The sequence below is a fragment of the Hylobates moloch genome, unplaced genomic scaffold, assembly GCF_009828535.3.
Source record: "Hylobates moloch isolate HMO894 unplaced genomic scaffold, HMol_V3 SCAFFOLD_15, whole genome shotgun sequence".
Taxonomy (NCBI): Eukaryota; Metazoa; Chordata; class Mammalia; order Primates; family Hylobatidae; genus Hylobates; species Hylobates moloch.
The window spans coordinates 41,437,151-41,463,039 of NW_026652290.1; the positions used below are offsets into that span (position 1 = coordinate 41,437,151).

Genomic DNA, 25,889 nt, shown 5'->3' on the forward strand with positions numbered 1-25,889 from the left:
TTCCCATGTGTGTGGACACTGAAGGCTGAGGCAACTACTGGGCGACAAAGTCCACTTTCAAACCTTCTGCTTGCCCGGTTACTGTATGCTGACTGGCTGCCATTGGTCAGTCTCTGCGATTTGGCTTAGAATGTTGGGCAAATGACCACAGACACATGGTCAGAAACAGGATGAATCTCTTGGAACTGCCAGGATCAAGGCAGCCACACAGGGCTCACATCCGAAGGCAGCCCTTTCTTTACATGTGTGGCATAGAAAGGACTCCTGGCCACAGACCTTTATTATTATTCTTATTAAGAGTATTATTTGGCTCTCCTCCTGCCGCCAAGATGCCGAAAGGAAAGGCGGCCAAGGGAAAGAAGGTGACTCCGGCCCCTGCTGTCATGAAGAAGCAGGAGGCTAAGAAAGTGGTGAATCCCCTCTTTGAGAAAAGGCCTAAGAATTTTGGCATTGGACAGGACATCCAGCCCAAAAGAGACCTCACCCGCTTTGTGAAATGGCCCCGCTATGTCAGGTTGCAGCCGCAGAGAGCCATCCTCTATAAGCGGCTGAAAGTGCCTCCTGCGATTAACAAGTTCACACAGGCCCTGGACTGCCAAACAGCTACTCAGCTGTTCAAGCTGGCCTACAAGTACGGACCGGATACAAAGCAAGAGAAGAAGCAGAGGCTGTTGGCCTGGGCCGAGAAGAAAGCTGCTGGCAAAGGGGATGTCCCCACCAAGAGACCACCTGTCCTTCGAGCAGGAGTTAACACTATCACCACCTTGGTGGAGAAAAAGAAAGCTCAGCTGGTGGTGATTGCGCACGACGTGGATCCCATCGAGCTGGCTGTCTTCTTGCCTGCCCTGTGTCGTAAAATGGGGGTCCCTTACTGTATTATCAAGGGGAAGGCAAGACTGGGCCGTCTAGTCCACAGGAAGACCTGCACCACTGTCGCCTTCACACAGGTGAACTTGGAAGACAAAAGCGCTTTGGCTAAGCTGGTGGAAGCTATCAGGACCAATTATAACGACAGATACGGTGAGCTCCGCCATCACTGGGGCGGCAACATCCTGGGTCCTAAGTCTGTGGCTCGTATCGCCAAGCTTGAAAAGGCAAAGGCTAAAGAACTTGGCACTAAACTGGGTTAAATGTACACTACTGAGTTTTCTGTGCATAAAAATAATTAAAATAATACAAATTTTCCTTAAAAAAAAAGAGTATTATTTGGCCTTCCTATTCCACTTAGGTAACAGGCAGTCTCGGTAGTATCATTTTGAAATTGGGAGGACAGCAATTCATAGAGACTTAGAACAAATGAGCGTCTGTCACAGGAAAGAACAATCAGCAAACATGGAAAACTAGAGTTCATTTTAAGGAGTTTGTATTTTTTACACTTCTTTTTTAAGGATATAATTCCCTAACTAAATCTGGAGTAACTATGAATAAACAGAAGTGAGTTTGCATTCAATGCACGTCACATTTTGCCACAGTTTCCCAGATTTAGCCAACGTTTTTCTGTGATACTTCAAATATTGAGTTTTTCATATATCAACAAGTAGTGTCTTAGCAAAAGAAATATAAGCCAGGTGCAGTGGTTTGTGCCTGTAATCGCAGCACTTTGGAAGGCCAAGGTGGGAGGATTGCTCGACAACAAGAGGTTAACACCAGCTCGGGCAACATAGTGAGACCCTGTCTCTACAGAATTTTTTTTTTTAAGTATCTGGACATGGTCACACGCCTGTAGTCCCAGCTATTCAGGAGGCTAAGGCAGGAGGATCGCTTGAGCCCAGGAGTTTGAGGATGCAATGAGCTATGATTGCACCACTGCAGACTATATATATGAATCTGCCACTCCCCCATCCCACCATCCCATCAATAGATATCACCCTGTACTCAACCTTGAGCCAAATAATTGATGCAGTAGCAGCTGCATTTAAGCCATTGTGAAGTATCTGAAGTGTCAGGCTCCCACACTGATTTAGGGAAGCATCCCAGAAAAATCTACTTCCTTGATGCCTGTACTGGGTTGAATAGCATCCCCACCAAAAAAAACTCATGTCCACCCGGAACCTCAGAATGTAACCTTATTTGGAAATAGGATCTTTGTAGATGTAATTAGTTAAATTGAAGTCTTCCTGAATTAGGATGGGCTCTAAATTCAATCACTGGTATCTGATAAGAAAATTCACAGAGATACTGGCCATGCGTGGTGACTCACGTCTGTAATCCCAGCACTTTGGGAGGCTGAGGTGGGTGGATCTCTTGAGCCCAGAAGTTCAAGACCAGCCTGGCCAACATGGCAAAATCCCGTCTCTACTAAAAAAATACAAAAAAGAAAAAAATAAAATTCACAGAGATACGGACACACAGGGAGAAGGCCGTGTAAGACACAGGCAGGGACTGGAGTGAAGCCGAGGAACACCGAAGATTTCTGGCCATCACCAGAAACAAGGAGAAAAATATCGAGCAGGGTCTCCCTCAGAGCCTCTGGAAGGAACCAACCTTGCTGGCACTTGGATTTTTAGGCTTCCAGAGCTGTGAGAATACATTTCTGTTGTTTGAGGCCACTGGGCCTGTGGTAATTTGTTACCCCAAGGAAGCATTGCAGGGCCGGAGATTCCCCCATTCCTTATGTCCATGTGTCTTTTTTTCTGGGAAGCCAGTGGGGTTAACAATTGTGACTATGTCCTTTAGTTCCCAAGGAAAGTAAATTTGGGCCTCAGTGTGCCTCATTCCAGAAGATAAGTTGTATACTACCCATATACACATCTAGAGCAAAATATGGGTATTTCTAGAGCAAAATACCCATATTTTGCTCTAGAAAAACAGATGCCAAGGAGATGTATTGTCTGTAAAGTCTCTGCTAAATAAATATTCCTCTTTGTTTAAGAGTTATACTGGCTTGCTTTGTGTATTTTTTTTAAAGAACGACGGTCTGTCCCACCAGGAAAGGAAGGTCGTGGCTGGATGTCACTACGGACACTTTCTGACCCAGGCCACCTTCACCACTCACCCCCACACTCACATACTGCTGCTGGAACAGGCACCTGGCTGTCCCCAGGGGCCAGGGGTTTTCTGTGAACCTCAGCCAGAGCCCCTCATTGGTAAGGAAAACACTCTGCCCCCCAGACCAGGAGCATTTGGGTAGTTGAAGGTCCCAGTTTGAGCAGAAGTCACAAGCACTGCTGCATTCGGTCTGTGCTGCTCTGGCTCTGTACCCAATAGGGAAGAAAGCAGAGCAAAAGCACTTTGCCTCTCTTGGTATCTCTTGATGTCTCGCATTTTACACCTCATTGCAATTCAAAGAATCCAAACATAATGGCCTGCCATAAACCACAGGGGTTTAAGAACCATGCAAGCAACTGCTTCAGAGGAACAGGGCTCAGAGAGGGAAGGATGTGAAAATGGGGCCTGGGAAGCCAGGCTGGCCTGCAAGGGTGATAGGCTTTACCTGGGTATTATTTTGTGTCTTATTCATAAAGTGGAATAAATAATTCTCCACTTTGTAGTTATGTAGCTCTTGGCTGTAACCTTTATAAAGGTCTATGAAGCAGTGTCTGTTGAAGTCCTAATTTGAACTTCTTTTTAGCATGTCAACCTGCCAGGAAACAAACAAAAACAGAAACACGTTATGGGCTTCTGATCTTCTAAAAGCCGCAGTCAATATACTTAACACTGGCCTAAGGACAAACAGGTACATAGTGATGCCGGTTGTGAGCCTTCGCAGGGATTCATCCAATAAATTAGACATGTTTCATTTATTGGAACCTCATACACATCTTGACCAATGATTTTGTCAAAATGTTTTGCTCTAGAAAAACAAATGCCAATTTCCTCTTCCTTGTCCTCCTCTCCTCCAGGTTGGTTGACAACTTCTGCATTTGCGAAGGGTGCAGTGTTCCTCGCTGTCTCATGTATGAGATTTACATGGAGACCTGTGGGCAAAACACTGAGAACCAAGTCAACCCAGCCACCTTTGGGAAGGTAAGTTGTTGAAGATTAAGAACGCTCTATTCACTGAGTGCAAAAAAGGGAAGCAAGTTAATGGAGGAAATGTTGCAATGTATTTGAGTCTAATGGATTTTCGGTGGGTATCTTTGGCTTCCTTCCCACCAGCTGGTCAATATCCTTCAGCTAATTGAAGAGCCATCCTGTTAGCCACTTCCCTTTGTCCATGCTTCATAGTGAGGGGCCAGGAAGGATGAGGAATGGGTAGCACCTAAGGGAATGTAATTATGGCAGCTCCAAGCACTCTTCAGGGAGCCAGGTTTGCTGGGATGGTACTCCCTGCATGGAAGTGCCAAGCTCTGAGAGCCGCTTTGGCACCACACAAGCTGAGAGCCACTTTGTGATATCGGACAACTGATGTTTCTCACAATTTGGTTGTGCTGAGAGAACTCATTGGCTCTTAAAAGATCTCCTCTGGAGGTTAAGATCTTTTTTTTTTTTTTCTGAGACAGAATTTCCCTCTTGTTGCCCAGGCTGCAGCAATGGCGCGATCTCGGCTCACTGCAACCTCCACCTCCCAGGTTCAAATGAGCCTCCTGCCTCTTGCATCTGTATGTCCAGGAGTGAACTTGCAGTGTCAGGGGGTGCATGGCTGAGTGACATCAAGGGATGTGGCCAAACCATTACCCTCCCCACAGCAATCCTATGGATTTCAATTTTACTTGCAAAACATTGAAATGATTAGATCCAGTCTTCTAAACACAGTCTTCATCTTTGAAACTTCTGGTCATTTGTGGAAGTTCTACACTTCTGATAATCACAGAATCTTCTAATATGGAGGCTGCTCACATATTTGAAAAACTGTTCACCTCTCCCTGTCTTCCCTTCGCCTCCCTGCCCACCTGTTTCATTATGACTTCAGTTATTGATGTTTCTCTTTAAGGTAGCCCCAAGGGTGCAACCCACTGCATCAGATGTGCTCAAAGGACAAGAGCGCTTACCTTTTTTGGCTACTATTGGCTTTTATTTTTCTATATCTGTTCAGTTTAAGCTTGTAGTCAACAGAAACAACCCTTAAGTATTTTTTTCTAAAGAGTTGAAATTAAGGTAAGCCTCCCAAAACAGTCTTGTAAACTGTAAAATATTAATACTGTATATAAATACAAAATGTTGTTGTTTTTATCAGACTGTTATCATCATGTAATTAACTATTTGAACCTAAGAGTAGTTATTCTCTTATTCCTATTGTATTTTATCTCTTCAGTTTTTGTGTTTTTTGTTTGTTTGTTTGTTTTTGTTTTTTGAGACAGAGTCTTGCTGTGTTGCCAGGCTGGAGTGCAGTGGCACGATCTTGGCTCACTGCAACCTCCACCTCCCAGGCTCAAGCAATTCCCCTGCCTCAGTCTCCCAAGTATCTGGGACTACAGGCATGCACCACCACGCCCGGCTAATTTTTTGTATTTTTTTTAGTAGAGACTGGGTTTCACTATGTTGGCCAGGATGGTCTCGATCTCCTGACCTCATGATCTGCCCGCCTCCCTAAGTGCTGGGATTATAGGGGTGAGCCACTGTGCCCGGCCACCTATTCAGTTTTGACCTGCAGTTCTATTTCTCACCATATTCTTGAATCACAGGTGGGGTTCATCCAGTCTTCCCAACCTGCTGAAGTGGCTATGTTTGAAAAGTGTGTCTTTTATCAGGTCATCTCGCTAGGTGACTCTAAGGTTTTCCCAGTAGCTGAGAATTCCCCCAGCTGCTATCATCCAGGTCATATTTTGCTATTTCATCACTCCGAATATTGGGAAACATCATCCAAGGCTGAGCTGAGTGCTGGGTATCCTGGCCCTGCAGCCTTTTCCCATCCAGCCATCTGCCACCCTTATCAGAGGGAAGTGGGTGACTTCGGCTTGGCATATTTTAGCTCCATGGGATCCTCCTTTTCTAACATAGCAAAAACTCTTTTTCACGAACTTTTAAAGATCTTTTTATAAGGCTGTTTCACCTTCATCGCAATTCTACTGCAAAGCATTAGAAAAAAAGTTAAAGAGACTCCAGTGTGTGACTACATGCAGCTAGGAGGCATTTTTTATCTCAATACTCTCGGATTCCTTTAGAATTCCTCAAGATGCCAAGGTACTAACTTTCAGCTCTCATTGGAAATTTGCCTGAAAAATGGGCCACATCAGTTGAGCTGGTATTGGGAAGGGTCTCTGTGCTGCTGAATTTGTGACTAAATGGAGAAGGGAGGGGAAAGGAAAAGGATATGATTCCAAAGTATGTTTACAAGAGAAACAACAAAATCCGCAATTCTCACTTCCTCCCTCCTCCCCTGGGGATAGAGTCGGTTTCTCGCCAAGTTCCTGTGCAGATGTTGGAATGTTTCTTGCTCTTTGTGGTGGTACTGGGCATATGATGGCTAAGACTCATTCCTGGTACAAGTGATATTTTGCATGGATTAGGGAATTTCCGGAAGGCTGACTTCCTCTTTTGAAATAACATTTACTGATGTTTTTCTGATTATAAAAGGACTACATCCCCTGTGTAGGAAATGTGGAAATTAGAGGAAAATGTGTAAAAAGAAGAAAATGAATGCCAGCTATCATTTCCCTGTTCAGAGATTTAGGCATGTGTGTGTAGTTCATTTGCAGACGTGCACACTCACTCATGCACACATATGGGACTGGCAGGAGCTGGAGAAGTAACCACATGGCAACTTCATCTTCCTGTTCTGTGTCTGAAGGTGTCCAATGGCTGGTTCTTCCTCAGCTCCTGAGTGAGCATTTGAGCAATCAGCATGACCTTGCTGGAAACTCATGGATGACACCAAGTCTTGTTGTCACTGTAACTACCCAACAATGTCATCAGTCTGATGCGTAGAGTATCCAGTCCCAGATAATATCAAAACTCTGAACTTGGTTTAAAGTAGAACTGTTTCCCCATCCCCTCCAGCTTGGTATCTTGACACAGAGAACTAGGCCTGGGGCTTCTTCCCTCCCTCTGCCTCCTCCCACAGTTCACCAGGTGTGGCCTGACCCTTCTGGGAGGGAGAGAAGGAGGTAAGTGGCTGTACAGTTTTGATTTCATGGCTGCAGGCTCTGGGGGCAGGCGGACCCTGTCTCCCGGTGGTGGTGTTCAGGGCCCCCTTGGGACTGTCCCAGCGCGCATCCCCAGGATTGGTGAAACACCCTTTTCAGCGGTCACATGCTGCCTGCCCAGCAGGCTATCTCCCAGGGCTACTGTGGTTGACCGCCTGTCTAGGGGGCCTCACAGGGCAGAGTCTGGGCTCTCCCACATGCCAGCTCTTTCATGGAGAGGACGCAGCCTTCTCAGCCTGCACAGACGGTGGATGAGCCGGCTGAACTCACAGCTGCACCCATCTCTTCCACTCTCCTGCCAGAGCTGCTGGCCAGCCCTGCCCTCACTGCCCACCGGGAGTCTGATGCCACTCTTTGAGTGACTCAGGCCTGAGGGGGCCCACACCCCTCCCACACCAGGGAAGAGGGTGGTCTTGAAGCCGGAAAGCCCCTTATGTGTCCTCTCCTCTCTACCTCATTGTGGGGGATTAGTGTTAAGGGCTTCTGTAGCATTCTACAACCACATTTCAGCTAAATGCCCGAAGACACAAGTCCCCTAGGGTATGTATCTCACAATTCACTTTATGGCATGTTATCTGCTGTCTTTTTACCTCGTCCTGTCATGCAGAGGCTGCAAGCTTGGATGGATTGAAAGATCGATGTGTGGATGGATTAATGGACGGACAGATAATCAATCATTAGACAAGAGGACCCCTCAGAAGACTTTCTTCTTTCTGATTTGATTTTTGTCTCTTCTTTGGGCCTTGAGTACTGCATGGCCTCTTATTGCTTCCTTACCTCCTGGCCATACCTATTATAAGGACTCCTTTTGACAAACTCTTCTTCAATTATTTTCACTTGAGTGTGCTGTTTCCTATTGGGACCCTAACCGATAAAGATAAATAGGTAGATAAACAGACACACAGGCAGACAGACACACAGGCAAACAGACAGATAGCCATCAGGTAACATGGTAAAATTTTTAACAGCATCAAGCCTGGAATGGAACTTCTTAAATTGTAACCCTGGGTAAGATAACCATCTTGTTTCCACTTCATCACATATAAAGTCAGGATATTATTAATAGTAATATTAATAATAGTACCTACTTCATGAGGTTCTTTTAAGAAATGAATGAGAAAACACATGTAAAGAGAATAAAACAGTCCTGGGACGTGGAAAGCACCCAAGAAATACTAACTTTTATCATTCTTTTTGCCTCAAATATCATAAACATTTTCACATTAAGGTATTTTCAAGTGCATCTTGTATAATAGCTGTGAAATATTTTGGGGGGTGTACCATAATTTATTTAACCATATCCCCCCCTTCTTTTGAGGCAGAGTGTTGCTCTGTCACTTAAGCTGGAATACAGCGGCATGATCTCAGCTCACTGCAACCTCTGCCTCCTGGGCTCCAGCAAGCCTCCCACTTCAGCCTCCCAAGTAGCCGGGACTACACGTGTGCCACCACACCTGGCTAATTTTGTTTTGTTTTGTTTGTAGAGACAGGGTTTTGCCAAGTTGCCCAGGCTGGTGTTGGACCCCTGGGCTTAAGCAATGCACCCGCGTCTCAGCCTCCCAAAGTGCTGGGATTACAGGTGTGAGCCATCGCGCCCAGCCTAACCATATCCCTTATTGGAAATATAGGTTGTTTGTAATTTTCCTCTGTTTTAAACACCGTAAGTCCTCATCCATATCTGGTCATTTTTTTAGGATAGATCCCCACATGTGGCCTGCTGAATTGCTTTTTGCAACCAACTGTAAACAATTGCAATCAGTTCCCATCCCTGATGATAATTCATGGTATTCTTACACAAATTCATAACATTCCTACCCCAGAAAACTTGTTGGGTAAAAACTAGAATTAGCTGTTTCTACTTGCATTTATGGGATTATAAGTTGAGCACTTTTGCATGCGTTTTGGTCATGTGTATGTTGTGTGTGTACATATTACCACCAGATCATTTTCTATTGGGGCGTATTTCCTATTGATTTGTTTGAGTGCTCTCTATATTCAGGATACAATTTTTAACTTAATTATATCTTCTGCAAGTTATCCCAGTTGATTTTTTCGTTTTAACTGTGTTGTATTTGCTCTCTATATTAAAATGAAATCACAGGATAACCTGGGGTTGGGGTGACTCAGTATTATCAAATGTATGGAGTATTATGTTGCTGGACGATCAGGCACTTTACTTCTGCTTTTCTCTCCCAAACACCAGATTATTTCTCAGGGCTAGAATCTGAGCCTGCTGCATACTTTCTCATAATTTCTTTAGGTACTTAAGATGTGCATCTGGATTTTGCTTTGCAACTAAATATATAGGAAGGCTTTTCAATGATATTCTTAAGTTAGAGGAGATGAAATTGTCAGAATCTCTTGTTGGCAACAGGAATTTCTAGCCTCTAATTCTGCATGTAGATTTGGCTGGCTTTTCTTTTGTCTCCTGTCATTTTTCTTTTTTTCTTTCTTTTTCTTTTTTTTGAGACGGAGTCTCGCTCTGTCCCCCAGGCTGTAGTGCAGTGGTGTGATCTCGGCTCACTGCAAGCTCCACCTCCTGGGTTCATGCCATTCTCCTGCCTCAGCCTCTGGAGTAGCTGGGACTACAGGCGCCTGCCACCACACCTGGAAATTTTTTTGTATTTTATTAGAGACGCAGTTTCACTGTGTAAGCCAGGATGGTCTTGATCTCCTGACCTCGTGATCTGCCTGCCTCAACCTCCCAAAGCACTGGGATTACAAGCGTGAGCCACTGTGCCTGGCGTGTCCTGTCATTTTTCTCCTGTACATTTTGGTTCTCCTTCCCTGAAAGACCCTCCGCATTTGGAGGCATGACCAGGTGTTAATTGTGTCAAACTTGCCTACCCTGCTCTTTTGTCTTGTCTCCTCCTCATCCCAGCTGTGTGGGCTTCCTGCAGGAAGAGGTAGGACCTGGAGCCAGAAAAGAAGAAAAATGGTTCACATTTCCATCGAATCCCACTGCGTGGGAGCTAATTAAAAAGAGAGAAGAAGAAGAAAGGGATGCAACATGAAACCAAGCAGAAGCAAAGGCTGAATGATTATGGACAGGGTGTAGAAAAAGAACAGAAATAATTACTTGACAGCTCCAAACATTGTGGCTTCCCTGCTCTGTGTTTTGTAATTTCATGATGATCCAGGATTTCCACTCTCAACGTGCATGTCATGGATGCTACGCTTGTCATGAACCTCACCGATTCGGAAACTAGACCGGACTTCTATTGATCATAAGTGTAATATCATGGCTCTCTAACAAAGTGCTGATAAACAAGATAGCATTCAGTAACCAAACCCCGAAAGTGAAAACAAATTAGGCAAAGAAATGGATAATAAAAAGTGAAAACGGGGTCTGGCTTCCAAGATGGCCGAATAGGAACAGCTCCTATCTGCAGCTCTCAGCGAGATCGATACAGAAGATGGGTGATTTCTGCATTTCCAACTGAGGTTCCTGGTTCATCTAGTTGGGACTGGTTGGACAGTGGGTGCAGCCCACAGAGGGTGAGCTGAAGCAGGGCAGGGTGTCGCCTCACCCAGGAAGCCAAGATGTCAGAAGATATCCCTTTCCTAGCCAAGGGAAGCCATGACAGACTGTACCTGGAAAAATGGTTCACTCCCGCCCAAATACTGCACTTTTCCCAAGGTCTTAGCAACCGGCAGACCAGGAGATTCTCTCCCATGCCTGGCTCAGCAGGTCCCATGCCCATAGAGCCTTGCTCCCTGCTAGTGCAGCAGCAGTCTGAGATCGACCTGTGAGGATGCAGCCAGGTGGGGGGTGGGGAGGGGCATCCACCATTGCTGAGGCTTGAGTAGGTAAACAAAGCAGCCAGGAAGCTCGAACTGGATGGAGCCCACAACAAGCCCTACTGCCTCTATAGATTCCACCTCTGTGGGCAGGGCATAGCTGAACAAAAGGCAGCAGACAACTTCTGCAGACTTACATCCCTGTCTGACAGCTCTGAAGAGAGCAGGGTTCTCCCAGCATGGCATTCAAGCTCTGAGAATGGACAGACTGCCTCCTCAAGTGGGTCCCTGACCCCGTGTAGACTGACTGGGAGACACCTCCCAGTTGGGGCCAACAGACACCTCATATGTCAGGTGCCCCTCTAGGACAAAGCTTCCAGAGGAAGGATCAGGCAGCAATATTTGCTGTTCTGCAATATTTGCTGTTCTGCAGCCTCCGCTGGTAATACCCTGGCAAACAGGGTCTGGAGTGGACCTCCAGTAACTCTAACAGACATGCAGCTGAGGGACTTGACTGTTAGAAGGAAAACTAACAAACAGAAAGGAATCACATCAACATCAACAAAAAGGCCATCCACACCAAAACCCCATCTGTAGGTCACCAACATCAAAGACCAAAGGTAGATAAAACCATAAAGATGGGGAGTAACCAGAGCAGAAAACCTGAAAATTCCAAAAACCAGAGTGCCTCTTCTTCTACAAAGGATCACAGCTCCTTGCCAGCAATGGAACAAAACTGGACAGGGAATGACTTTGACGAGTTGACAGAAGTAGGCTTCAGAAGGTTGGTAACAACAAACTTCTCCGAGCTAAAGGAGGATGTTTGAACCCATCGCAAGGAAGCTAAAAACCTTGAAAAAAGGTTAGACAAATGACTAACTAGAATAAACAATGTAGAGAAGACCTTAAATAACCTGATGGAGCTGAAAACCATGGCACAAGAACTTTGTGATGCATGTACAAGCTTCAATAGCTAATTCGATCAAGTGGAAGAAAGAATATCAATGATTAAAGATCAAATTAATGAAATAAAGTGAAAAGATTAGAGAAAAAAGAGTAACAAAAAATGAACAATGCCTACAAGAAATATGGGACTATGTGAAAAGACCAAATCTACATTTGATTGGTATATCTGAAAGTGACAGGAAGAATGGAACCAAGTTGGAAAACACTCTTCAGGATATTATCCAGGAGAACTTCCCTAACCTAGCAAGGCAGGCCAACATTCAAATTCAGGAAATACAAAAAACACCACAAAGATACTCCTCCAGAAGAGCAACCCCAAGACACATAATTGTAAGATTCACCAAGGTTGGAATGAAGGAAAAAGTGTTAAGGGCAGCCAGAGAGAAAGGTTGAGTTACCCACAATGGGAAGCCCATCAGACTAACAGTGGATCTCTCGGCAGATACCCTACAAGCCAGAAGAGAGTAGGGGCCAATATTTAACATTCTTAAAAAAAGAATTTTCAACCCAGAATTTCATATCCAGCCAAACTAAGCTTCATAAGTGAAGGAGAAATAAAATCCTTTACAGACAAGCAAATGCTGAGAGACTTTGTCACCACCAGGCCTGCCTTACAAGAGCTCCTGAAGGAAGCACTAAACATGGAAAGAAACAACCTGTTCTAATCACTGCAAAAACATGCCAAATTGTAAAGACAATTGATGCTATGAAGAAACGGCATCAATTAACGGGCAAAATAACCAGCTAACATCATAATGACAGGATCAAATTCACACATAACAATATTAACTTTAAATGTAAATGGGCTAAATGCCCCAATTAAAAGACACAGACTGGCAAATTGGATAAAGAGTCAAGACCCATCGGTGTGCTGTATTCAGGAGACCCATCTCATGTGCAGGGACACACATAGGCTCAAAATAAGGGGATGAAGGAAGATCTACCAAGCAAATGGAAGGCAAAAAAAAAAAAAAAAAAAGCAGGGGTTGCAATCCTAGTCTCTGATAAAACAGACTTGAAGCCAACAAAGATCAAAAGAGACAAAGAAGGCCATTACATAATGGTAAAGGGATCAATTCAACAAGAAGAGCTAACTATCCTAAGTATATATGCACCCAATACAGGAGCACCCAGATTCATAAAGCAAGTCCTTAGAGACCTACAAAAAGACTTAGACTCCCACACAATAATAATGGGAGACTTTAACACCCCACTGTCAACATTAGACAGATCAATGAGACAGAAGATTAACAAGGATATCCAGGACCTGAACTCAGCTCTGCAGACCTAATAGACACTACAGAACTCTCCAGCCCAAATCAACAGAATATACATTCTTCTCAGTACCACATCGCACTTTTTCTAAAATTGACCACATAATTGGAAGTAAAGAACTCCTCAGGAAATGTAAAAGAACAGAAATCACAACAAACTGTCTCTCAGACCACAGTGCAATCAAATTAGAACTCAGGATTAAGAAACTCACTCAAAACCACACAACTACATGGAAATTGAACAACCTGCTCCTGAATGACTACTGGATAAATAACGAAATGAAGGCAGAAATAAAGATGTTCTTTGAAATCAATGAGAACAAAGACACAAGGTAATAGAATATGGGCCACATCTAAAGCAGTGTGTAAAGGGAAATTTATAGCACTAAATGCCCACAAGAGAAAGCAGGAAAGGTCTAAAATTGACACCCTAATGTCACAATCAAAAGAACTAGAGAAGTAAGAGCAAACAAATTCAAAAGCTAGCAGAAGGCAAGAAATATCTAAGATCAGAGTCAAACTGAAGGAGATAGAGACACGAAAAACCCTCAAAAAATCAATGAATACAGGAGCTGTTTTTTTTTAAAAGATCAACAAAATTGATAGACCGCTAGCAAGACTAATAAAGAAGAAAAGAGAAAAGAATCAAATAGATGCAATAAACAATGATAAAAGGGATATCACCACTGACCCCACAGAAATACAAACTACCATCAGAGAATAGTATGAACACCTCTGTGCAAATAAACTAGAAAATCTAGAGGAAATGGATAAATTCCTGGACACATACACCCTCCCAAAACTAAACCAGGAAGAAGCTGAATCTTTGAATAGACCAATAACAGGTTCTGAGGTTGAGGCAATGATTAATAGCCTACCAACCAATAAAAGTCCAGGACCAGATGGATTCACAGCCGAATTCTACCAGAGGTACAAAGAGGAGCTGGTACCATTCCTTCTGAAACTATTCCAATCAATAGAAAAAGAGGGAATCCTCCCTAACTCATTTTATGAGGCCAGCATCATCCTGATACCAAAGCCTGGCAGAGACACAACAAAAAAAGAGAATTTTAGACTAATATCCCTGATGAATATCGATGCGAAAATCCTCAACAAAATACTGGCAAACCGAATCCAGCAGCACATCAAAAAGCTTATCCACCACGATCAAGTCTTCTTCATCCCTGGGATGTAAGGCTAGTTCAACATATGCAAATCAATAAATGTAATCCATCACATAAACAGAATCAACGAAAAAAACCATGATTATCTCAATAGATGCAGAAAAGGCCTTTGACAAAATTCAACAACGCTTCATGCTAAAAATTCTTAATAAACTAAGTATTGATGGAACATATCTCAAAATGATAAGAGCTATTTATGACAAACCCACAGCCAATATAATACTGAATGGGCAAAAAGTGGAAGCATTCCCTTTGAAAAGCGGCACAAGACAAGGATGCCCCCTCTCACCACTCATATTCAAGATAGTGTTGGAAGTTCTGGCTAGGGCAATCAGGCAAGAGAAAGAAATAAAGGGTACTCAATTAGGAAAAGAGGAAGTCAAATTATCCCTGTTTGCAGATGATGTGATTGTATATCTAGAAAACCCCATCTTCTCAGCCCCAAATCTCCTCAAGCTGATAAGCAACTTCAGCAAAGTCTCAGGATACAAAATCAATGTGCAAAAATTACAAGCATTCCTATACACCAATAACAGACAGAGAGCCAAATCATGAATGAACTCTCATTCACAATTGTTACAAAGAGAATAAAATACCTAGGAATCCAACCTACAAGGGATTTGAAGGACCTCTTCAAGGAGAACTACAAACCACTGTTCAATGAAATAAAAGAGGACACAAACAAATGGAAGAATATTCCATGCTCATAGGAAGCATCAATATTGTGAAAATGGCCCTACTGCCCAAGGTAATTTATAGATTCAATGTCATCCCCATCAAGCTACCAATGACTTTCTTCACAGAATTGGAAAAAACTTCTTTAAAGTTCATATGGAACCAAAAAGGAGCCCACATAGCCAAGACAATCCTAAGCAAAAAGAACAAAGCTGGAGGCATCACGCTGCCTGACTTTAAACTATACTACAAGGCTACAGTAACCAAAACTGCATGGTACTGGTACCAAAACAGAGATGTAGACCAATGGAACAGAACAGAGGCCTTAGAAATAACACCACACATCTACAACCATCTGATCTTTGACAAACCTGACAAAAACAAGCAATGGGGAAAGGATTCCCTATTTAATAAATGGTGCTGGGAAAACTGGCTAACCATATGTAGAAAGCTGAAACTGGATCCCTTTCTTACACCTTATACAAAAATTAACTCAAGATAGATTAAAGACTTATATGTAAGACCTAAAACGATTAAAAACCCTAGAAGAAAACCTAGGCAATACCATTCAGGACATAGGCATGGGCAAAGACTTCATGACTAAAACACCAAAAGCAATGGCAACAAAAGCCAAAATAGACAAATGGGATCTAATTAAACTAAAGAGCTTCTGCACAGCAAAAGAAACTATCATCAGAGTGAACAGGCAATCTACAGAATGGGAGAAAATTTTTACAATCTACCCATTTGACAAAGGGCTAATATCCAGAATCTACAAAGAACTTAAACAAATTTACAAGAAAAAAAAAACCCATCAAAAAGTGGGCAAAGGATATGAACAGACACTTCTCAAAAGAAGACATTTATGCAGCCAACCAACATATGAAAAAATGCTCATCATCAGAGAAATGCAAATCAAAACCACAATGAGATACCATCTCATGCCAGTTAGAATGGCGATCATTAAAGTCAGGAAACAGCAGATGCTGGAGAGGATGTGGAGAAATAAGAACATTTTTACACTGTTGGTGGGAGTGTAAATTAGTTCAACCATTGTGGAAGACAGGGTGGTGCTTCCTTAAGGATCTAGAACTAGAAATACCATTTGACCCAGCGATCCCATTACTGGGCATATACCCAAAGGATTATAAATCATTCTACTGTAAAGACATATGCACACGTATGTTTATTACAGCACTATTCACAATAGCAAAGACTTGGAACCAACCCATATGACCATCAATGATAGACTGGTTAAGAAAATGTGGCACATATACACCATGGAATACTATGCAGCCATAAAAAGGGATGAGTTCATGTCCTTTGCGGGGACATGGATGATGCTGGAAACCATCATTCTCAGCAAACTGTCATAAGGACAGAAAACCAAATGCTGAATGTTCTCACTCATAGATGGGAATTGAACAATGAGAACACATGGACACAGGGAGGGGAACCTCACACACTGGGGTCTGTCGTGGGGTGGGGGACTGGGGGAGTGATAGCATTAGGAGAAATACCTAATGTAAATGATGAGTTGATGGGGGCAGCAAACCAACATGGCACATGTATACCTGTGTAACAAAACTGCACGTTGTGCACATGTACCCTAGAGCTTAAAATATAATAATAATAATAAAGTGAAAATGACTATCACATTAGAAAAAGAAGAAAATTGTAAAATTATAGCATTCTCACAGGTTGGACTATGATGCCAACCTGTGAGACCAATTATAACTATGGTTCATAATTCCCTGTTTCCAGAGAATTTTTAATGACAAGGGGAAATGTCCATGGCATAATGTTGAGGGAAGAAAGTAGAATGCAAAACTGCAGACATGCTAATTGTGTGATGCCGGGTATTAAATATGAAACACAGAGAACACTTACATATATTGGGGCTTTGAAAAAAAGACTGGAAGAATTACATTGAGGGTTTTTTGTTTTGTTTTGTTTTTGAGACCGAGTTTCACCCTTGTTGCCTAGGCTAGAGTGTGACGCACCCTCGGCTCACTGCAACCTCTGCCTCCTGGGTTCATGCCCGGCTAATTTTTGCATTTTTTAGTAGAGACAGGGTTTCACCGTGTTGGCCAGGCTGATCTCAAACTCCTGACCTCAGGTGATCTGACGACCGTGGCCTCCTAAAGAGCTGGGATTACAGGCATTAGCCACCATGCCTGGCCAACATTGGGATTTAAATGGCATTTTCTCCAAGTGATATGTTTTCTTTTTTTCCTCTTTTTTTTTTTTTTTTGAGACAGAGTTTTGCTCTGTCACCCAGGCTGGAGTGCAGTGGCATGATCTTGGCTCACTGCAACCTCCTTGGTTCCAGTGATTCTCCTGCCTCAGCCTCCAGAGTAGTTGGGACTACAGGTGTGTGCCACCACGCCCTGGCTAAGTTTGTTTGTTTGTTTTGAGACGGAGTCTCGCTCTGTCGCCAGGTTGGAGTGCAGTGGCGCAATCTTGGCTCACCGCAACCTCCACCTCCCAGGTTCAAGTGATTTCCCTGCCTCAGCCTCCCTAGTAGCTGGGACTACAGGCGCGACTCACTACGCCCAGCTAATTTTTGTATTTTTAGTAGAGGTGGGGTTTCACCATGTTGGCCAGGATGGTCTCGATCTCTTGACTTCGTGATCTGCCTGCCTCAAGCCTCCCAAAGTGCTGGGATTACAGGTGTGAGTCACCATGCCCAGCCTTTGTATTTGTAGTAGAGACCAGGTTGTAGAGACAGGGTTTCACCATGTTGGCCAGGCTGGTTTTGAACTCCTGACTTCAAGTGATTTGCCTGCCTCAGCCTCCCAAAGTGTTGGGATTACAGGCAGAAGCCACCATGCCTGGCCTCCAAGTGGTATGTTTTCTTTTTCACACTTGTCTGATTTTTTTTCCCCAAAATTTTCATTTACATTTATTTTCTTTATTGTTACCTTATTTCTTTCTTATACTTATTTTCTTTCTTGTTTGTTTATTAGAAAAGAGGAAATAGAAATATCATTTGAATATTGTAAGATAAAAAAAATGGAAGTTTGTTTCTAAGTCTTCAAGTAGCAACTTTAAATTTGGCTTATTCTTTTAGCTTGTGAGATTGGTTTTTCCTGACCTTGGCACCCGGAGGCTGGGCTCTAGAGGAAGTGCCAGGTAGGTTTAGAATTTTTGTTTTATTTCAAATGTTAAAAACAAGGATTTCGAAAATCACAAAATGAATGATAAAAAATGCAAAACGAAACAAACTATAAATAACAACTCTTATCAAAGAGTGTCCACAATTCACATTAGTTCCCAGTGCCTGAAATCATTCAGTTGGTGCTAGAACGAAACACTGGCCTCTTATTTTCTTCGAAATTTTGTTAAAATACGAAGGTTACCGTATATTTTTATTGTTTTACAGTCCTGTAAGTGTCTCATTCTTGAAATATTTAAATAATTAACACATATTAAATAATGGAACTGTTGCCTAGGCTGGAGTGCAATGGTGCGATCATTGCTCACTGCAGCCTCAAGCCCCTGGGCTCAAGCAGCCCTTCCACTTCAGCCTCCTGAGTAGCTAGGACTGCAGGTGTGTCCCACCAGGCCTGGCTAGTTTTTGTGTTTTTTGGAGACGAGGTTTTGCTAAACTGCCCAGGTGGGTCTCAAACTCCTGGGCTCAAGTGATCCTCCCACTTGGCCTCCCAAAGCACTGGGATTACAGGCATGAGCCACCATGTCCGGCCTTGGAACTGTTTTAATTACCCTTTGAACTAAAATTTCTGTGTTCACCAAATTAGCATATTTGAATTATATTCAGGAGGTGCAGTCCCGAGGCTCTATTACTTTTCTATTTTTTTTTTGAGACGGAGTTTCACCCTTGTTGCCCAGGCTGGAGTGCAATGGCATGATCATGGCTCACTGCACCCTCCGCCTCCTGGGTTCAAGCGATTCTCCTGCCTCAGCCTCCCGGGTAGCTGGGATTACAGGCACCTGCCACCACGCCCAGCTAATTTTTTGTATTTTTAGTAGAGACAGCGTTTTACCATGTTGGCCAGGCTGGTCTCAAACTCCTGACCTCAGGTGATCCACCCACCTCAGCCTCCCAAAGAGCTGAGGTTACAGGTGTGAGCCACCGCGCCTGGCCCCAAGGTTGTATTTCTAATGTGAAAATAAATTCCAGCATTATTGGGTGCCTTGTGTCATAATTGTCACTCAATTGTTATTGCTATTTGTTGCTTGTTTTAAATTGCGAGGGGAAATCAGTGAGAAGACATTGAAGCCAGATTAGGAAAGGGGGCTGCCACTCACCAAGGAATTGAAGAATAGTGGAAGTGTTTGCCAAACCTAATATTGGGCAATCATTAACTTGAAAAAATTTTGTCTTAAGCAGGGACAAGATGCTATAGTCCCCTGGGCTTAGCGGAGGAAGGTCTGGGCTGCAGAGAAGGCTCTTGACTTCCCTACTGGGTTTCTGACAACTTCAGTGGAGGGAACCTTGGTGTCATTTTCCCTTCACCTGAAAAAGGTTAATGAGTGCCGGGGGGGGGGGGTTGGGGAGCAGTGGTTGAGGGGGCGGGGCAGGGCACAAGGAGGCTTTCCCTATTACATCTCTCTAATATCAGGCAAGCAGAGGAGAGCCTCCACAATCCTATTTCAAGGCTGATATGTGTGAAAGTGTATGAAGTTGCTTGTCTATGTAACAGAGCTTGGCCAGACTGAAGGATTAGCTTTTCCAGAGAAATGCAGCCAATGATAAAACCTGGAGAAGAACTCCAAGTCTTCATTAGCTCGCCTATTCTCTGCCTTCCATAAAGCATGTCAGTAGTTAGACAGAAATTTTAAGACAGCCTTTATTTTTCCAGGTATCATTAGATGGAATCTGTATCAAGAAAAGCTCTTTCTTCTATGCCCAGTATTGCTACCTGATAGGTGAAAAAAGGTATCACAGGTTAGTAACTATCATTTTGGTACTTTGGTCTTGGGTCACAAGCCTGGTGAAGGTTAGAACCATTCAGGCCAAGTGTGGTGGCTCATGCCTGTAATCCCAGCACTTTGGGAGGCTGGGGTGGAAGAATCGCTTGAGTTGAGTTCAGTAGTTCAAGACCAGCCTGGACAACATGGCAAAACTCCATCTCTACTAAAAAATACAAAAGTTAGCCAGGCATGGTGTTGTGCACCAGTAGTCTCAGCTACTCGAGAGGCTGAGGTGGGAGGATCACCTGAGCCTGACAAGGTCCAGGCTGCAGTGAGCCGTGATTGCGCCACTGCATTCCAGCCTGGGTGACAGAGTGAGACCCTGTCTCAAAATAGTAATAATAATAATAAATTAATAAATAAAAGAACCATTCATATTTTAGTTGTATCTAACTGACTTTTTGGTTGTTCTGTGTTTAAGTCCTCCTTAAGGAAACACATATCACATCAACATTTAACCAATGCCCCTTTGTCAGCCTCTGGCAATGTCATTGACTAGAGAAATCCATTTCTGGTTCATTTCCTTAGACATTTCTCATTTTGACTGTCATCCATTTGCCAAAGCCATTTTTCACCGAGTCTATCCTTCTCAACCTTTTTGCAAAATTTGACACAATTGGGCACCTCTCTCAAAGCTTCCTTTAGCCCTCAGGACTGTGTCATCCAACCCCCTCTCCCCAGCCCTGAATCCTCAGTCTCCTGCTCTTTGCCTTCTCCATTAAGCGTAGGCTTTCCCCAAGATCTCATCTTGATAATCGCCATTACTCTTCCTACTGTTTGGCCCCAAACATCTCATCCTTTTTTGTCTTTCACCTATGGCCTCTGCAGGTGGATGACTCCTGAATCCTTCTCACTGGTCCTGACCTTGCCCACCTCCTAGGCATTCCTCCCTGGCTCTCTAATGGACATTTCCATTTAGATGACCCACTGGTACCTCACACACAACATATGGAAATCTAAATTTAGCCTCTTCCTCCAAATTGTCTCTGCCCCTTGATTTTCTTAGTTCAATCTTGATACCAACAGATAGAGCCTATACAAAGTGTCACCCCAAAACCACCCCTGACCCCCGTGGGTCACAAAGCCTTGTTAACTTTTCTCTTTAAGTTCTCCTGAACTCACTCTTTTTGGTAACCAATATCTCCTTTAATCCTTTGTCATCTTACACTGAAATTATTTCCAGTGATCCCATATGGCCTCCCCCTCCTCAGCCCCTCCCTGCTCTAAACACAGCTACCAGATGAATCCTTCTAAAATTCTACATTTGCTTTGTCTCCTTCCTGCTCAGAAACACATGAGTGCTTGTTCTTACCTCCTGAATAAAGACCAACCCTAGGCTGGTGTTAGCCAAGTTCCTTCCAACTCCACTTTCCAACCGTGTTTCCTACTTCTCCCCAATATCAACCATAATTTAAGCCACACTCACTTTTCCCTGAACATATCAAATGCAGTCCACCTTTGCTCCCACCATCCAGCCTTCCATAGTGCCATTTCTTCTTGTCTCTGTCTAATGGGACCTTCCTGAATCCCATCCGTACCTTCTGGACATATCTCAGAGACCACCTGCCCCATGGGACCATCCCCAACAATGCCAGCTACAGGAAAGCTCTTTCTTCCACTTCTTCATGCTGATCACTGTCCATCCATACAACCAGCATTCCTGCTCTTTGAGCCTTCATTTGGCATAAAAAGATGACCATATGTCCAAGTAGCCAAGGACAATACCAATTTCACTTGGAGCCCTGCATAATTATTAATTGTGCTCCTTTCACTCTCAAAGGTGTTCGAGTTTGAGCAATAAACTAAAATGAATTATATGGTCACCCTTGGTATAAAGCATCCTATGTATGAGGCAGCTGCTGTGGTGGAGAGATGAGGAGCCTCCAGTATGGGTAAGACAGGACTGTTTTCTCTGATAGCTGAAGAGGGAGGCTAAGATGTCCATTTACTTTGATCCTCAAGTATAACATGACGAGTGTCAAAAATGTACAAAAGGTACCATAAGAACTCAAAGATGTGGAGCACATATTTTGGGTAGGGGATCATGAAGGGCCTACAAGGGCGTTGGGCTTTGAGTGAAGCAATGAAGAACAGATTAGAATTTTGACAGGAGGTGTCGGAGAAGGAGGCAGGAGTGCACAGGACATCCAGGCTTAGGGGAGCAAAGATAAAGGTACATAAAGGCATGGGCTTCGTCCTGTACAGGCATGCATGAAGCTCTAGTAGAAGAAGATGAATCTGGAGGGAAAGTTCAGGGGGCCTAGATTCCCAGGCTGGGTAGTGGGGGGTGTCCACAAGTCCTTTGGAGGCTTCCTTTGAGAAATAGGGTGGAATATCCACAAGGGCAGAAACCATGGAGCTTTGTTTATTTCTGTCCTGCTGTGGTTTGAATGTTTGTGTCCTTCCAAAATTCACACTGAACCTGATCCCCAATGCAACAATATTAAGAGGTGGGGCCTTTCCAAGATGATTAGGCCATGAAGGCTCCACCCTCATGAATGGGATTAATAACCTTGTACAAGAGGCTTCAGAGAGCTAGCTGGCCCTTTCATCTCTTCTGCCACGTGAGGACACATTGTTCATCTCTGTCATCCTTCTGCCTTCTGCCACATGAGGTTGTAGCAACAAGGTACCATCTTAGAAGCAGAGAGCAAGAACTAGAGGTTGTTATGTTAAGTTAAATAAGCCAGACACAGAAAGACAAATATGCATGTTCTCACTCATAGGAGAGCGCTAAAATAAGTTTACCTTGTGGAGGCAAAGAGTAGAATGGTGGTTACCAGAGGCTGGAGACAATAGGGAAGAATGAAAGGTAGGTTAATGATTAATGGATATCAACATACAGTTAGACAGAAGGAATAAGTTCTAGTATTTGGTAGCCCAGTAGGGTAACTATAGTTAATGATATATTGTGTATTTCAAAAATATCTAGAAGATTTGAAATGTTCCCAACACAAAGAAATAATAAGTGTTTAAGGTAATGGATATGCTAAACACCCTGATGCATATATCACAATATCACATGTAACCCATAAATGTGTACAATTAGTATGTTAAAAAAGAAGAAGAAGAAGCAAAGAGCAAACTTTTACCAGACACCAAATCTGCCTGCACCATGATCTTGGACTTCCCAGCCTCCAGAACTGTGAGAAATAAATTTATTTTGTTTATAAAGTACCCAGTCTAAGGTATTTTGTTATAGCTGCAGGAACAAGGACATATTCCCAGAGTGGGCACTGAAATAGCTATTGGAGAACTGAAAATTCAGCATTGGGATTTAAGAAGAACAGTTGGCAAAGGAGAGGGTGACGAGCCTGGAGATGGCCCTAGGGCTGCTGCCGTTGTTCAGATTTGCACTGGAATCAGACAGGAGGCAGGTCTGAGAGACCTCTTAGAGGCAGGGTCTTCAGGATCTGGCAGTTGGTTGAGTCAGTGTAGTAGAAGGGAGCAGAGATGATTCAGTCAAGCCTGTCCCACCTAAACCTCAAACTCAACCTCAAATAAAGTCACTGTGTTCTGCGCCAAGCCAGCTCTTCCTCTTACATCTCTTATTCATCTCTTAGTCACAGGGATGGAAAAGTTACATTGGCAAAAATAGAGAAGCTAGGAAAAGGAGTAGCTATAATGAGAGATTTATTTTAGTGACTGTTAGAACATCCCTGGTGCGAATATGTTCTCTCACTTGCTGATCTGCAGGCTCCTGAAAGGCTGGGTGTAGATCCTGCATTCCATTGTGTGCCCCCCACCCCCACCCCCTGGCACCTAGCAGTCAGTTAACTAACAGACAATTTGGAGAGCCCTGCACGCTCCAGGAAAACAAGTAACTAGGCAGGCACTCGGCACTCAGAGGGGAGAGACCATTAGTGTCCCGGGGACTCTGTTTGTTTCCGATGTCACAGAGAGAGGGGCTAGGAGTGGCCTTTGTGGGGGAAGGAAAATAGGCTTTATCATCGGTGAGGAAGAGGAGGGCTGCTAGAGACAAAGATAAAGGCAAGAATGACATCAGCTGGTCATGAGATAAGCCTAGCAACAGGTGCTTTTCATGTACTCTATGCTCAGCATATACTTAATAATTGATCAACTTGGCCGGGAGCAGTGGCTCACGCCTGTAATCCCAGCATTTTGGGAGGCCAAGGCGAGTGGATCACGAGGTCAGGAGATCGAGACCAGCCTGGCCAACATACTGAAGCCCCATCTCTACCACAAATACAAAAATTAGCCAGGTGTGGTGGCGTGTGCCTTCTAGTCCCAGCTACTTGGGAGGCTGAGGCGGGAGAATCGCTTGAACCTGGCAGGTGGAGGCTGCAATGAGCCAAGATCGCGCCACTGCATTCCAGCCTGGGCGACAGAATGAGACACTGTCTCAAAAAGAATAACAAAAAGCAAAAACAAACAAAAATAATAGACAAAATTTAAAGTCTTGGCCAACTAAGAGATTTTTTTTTTTAAAGCGTTAAGATTTTAAGGATAATTTCACTACCAATGCCACATTCAGAACATACTAAAAGTGTATTTTAGAAAGCAGAAGTGTAAGAAATGGTACACTGCTGTTAATGAGCTGTACTGATGAAAAGTGTCTATTTTATTACGTAAGGTCTCGTGTGACAAATTCCTCTTAAAAATTAGGTCTCAAAATAAATAAGTTTATCTCTCTGGTTTTCAGGTAATGAAAACTCTATAACTCATCTGCCATTTACTTATTTGTTCATTCATTTGAGTTCCTACAATAAGTCAGGCCTGTTCTAGCTACTGGTGATATAGCAGTGAACAAGATAAGCAAGGTCTCTCCTTTTATTAGCTTAGTTAGGAAAAAAGAATAAAAAAGGACAATAGACCAGGCATAGTGGTTCCTGCCTGTAATCCCAGCACTTTGGGAGGCCAACATGGGCAGATTGTTTGAGTTCAGGAGCTCGAGACCAGCCTGGGCAATAAAGCAAGACCCTCATCTCTTCAAAAAATATAAAGTTAAATATTTTGTATTTAATATCTATTTTTATATAAATATTAGCTGGGCATGGTGGTGCACTTGTGGTCCCAGCTATTCAGGAAGCTGAGGTGGGAGAGTAACCTGAGCCCAGGAGGTCAAGGCTGCAGTGAGCTATGATCACGCCACTGAACTCCAGCCTGGGCTACAGAGCAAGACCCTGTCTCAAAAAAAAAAGGAACACTCGAGAGATGTGACCTGAAGACAATACAATGGAGTCATGGAGAGGCCTCCCCGAGACAACACCATTTGAACAGAATGCCAGTCAAGGAGCCAAGTGAAGATCTGGAACAAGCGTTCCAGGCAGAGGAAAGGGCTGTGCAAAAGGCCTGAGGCAGAGATTAGTTCAAGGAGCAAGAAAGTCTGAGGGTGGACTTCAATGGGTGAGCAGGAGGGTGGGAGGAGAGGAACCTGAACACAGAGGTGAGGTTGAAGTTAGAGAGACTAGGGAGAGGCTTTTGTGGCAGCCCTGGAAGAAACAGCCCATTGAGATGAATGACTTAAATAATTTTAATTCTCCCAAGAGGCAGCAGAACGCTATGCAATACTACATGTGGATAAGAGCAGAGACTGGAACAGACTGCCTGGCTCTACCACTAGTAAGCTGTGTGATCTTAGGCAGGTCAGTCAATCTCTCTGTGTCTCAGTTTCCTCATCCATTAAATGAGAATAACAGCATCTACTTCATGGGACTGTTGTGAGATTACATTAATTAACACAGGGAAAATGCTTAGTGCAGCATCTGGCACACAGTAAACATTCAGTAGGGCTCCTAAGCATATTGATCTGTACTTTGATGTATTTATTTTGTCATGACTCCATGATTTTTTCATGGTATTTATATATCATTTTTACTCTAGTTATTGTATTTTTCAGTTGTATAATTTCCACTTGATTCTTTTGTATGACTTATATGACTTTGCTGAGGTTTTCCATTTTTTCATTTGTTTCAAGAGAATTCATAATTATTTGTTGGAGCAATTTTATAATGACTGCTTGAAAATCCTTGTCAGATAATTCAACATCTGATTCGCCTCAGTCTTGGCATCAGTTGATTGTCTGTTCTCATTCAAATGGTGGCTTGCCTGGTCTTTGGGATTAT

The 25,889-nt window shown here is 43.4% G+C and overlaps 2 protein-coding genes across 2 annotated transcripts in view; both read left to right on the plus strand.

Annotated features, from left to right (window-relative positions):
* The first annotated feature begins 329 nt into the window (after positions 1-329).
* LOC116483281 (large ribosomal subunit protein eL8-like) lies at positions 330-1,130 on the plus strand. The gene has a single exon (XM_032753641.1). The coding sequence runs from the start codon at positions 330-332 to the stop codon at positions 1,128-1,130; it is 801 nt and encodes a 266-aa protein (XP_032609532.1).
* A 2,764-nt stretch (positions 1,131-3,894) lies between these two features.
* Positions 3,895-25,889, plus strand: part of RFX8 (regulatory factor X8) — a 68,645-nt gene continuing 46,650 nt past the window's right edge. The window contains exon 1 of the mRNA XM_032177175.1: positions 3,895-3,966. Within this exon, the coding sequence (XP_032033066.1) occupies positions 3,895-3,966 (72 nt within the window). The remainder of the gene's footprint in view (positions 3,967-25,889) is intronic.

Coding starts and splice junctions, on each gene's coding strand:
- LOC116483281 (XM_032753641.1), top strand. CDS start 330: ATGCCGAAAGGAAAGGCGGCCAAGGGAAAGAAGGTGACTCCGGCCCCT.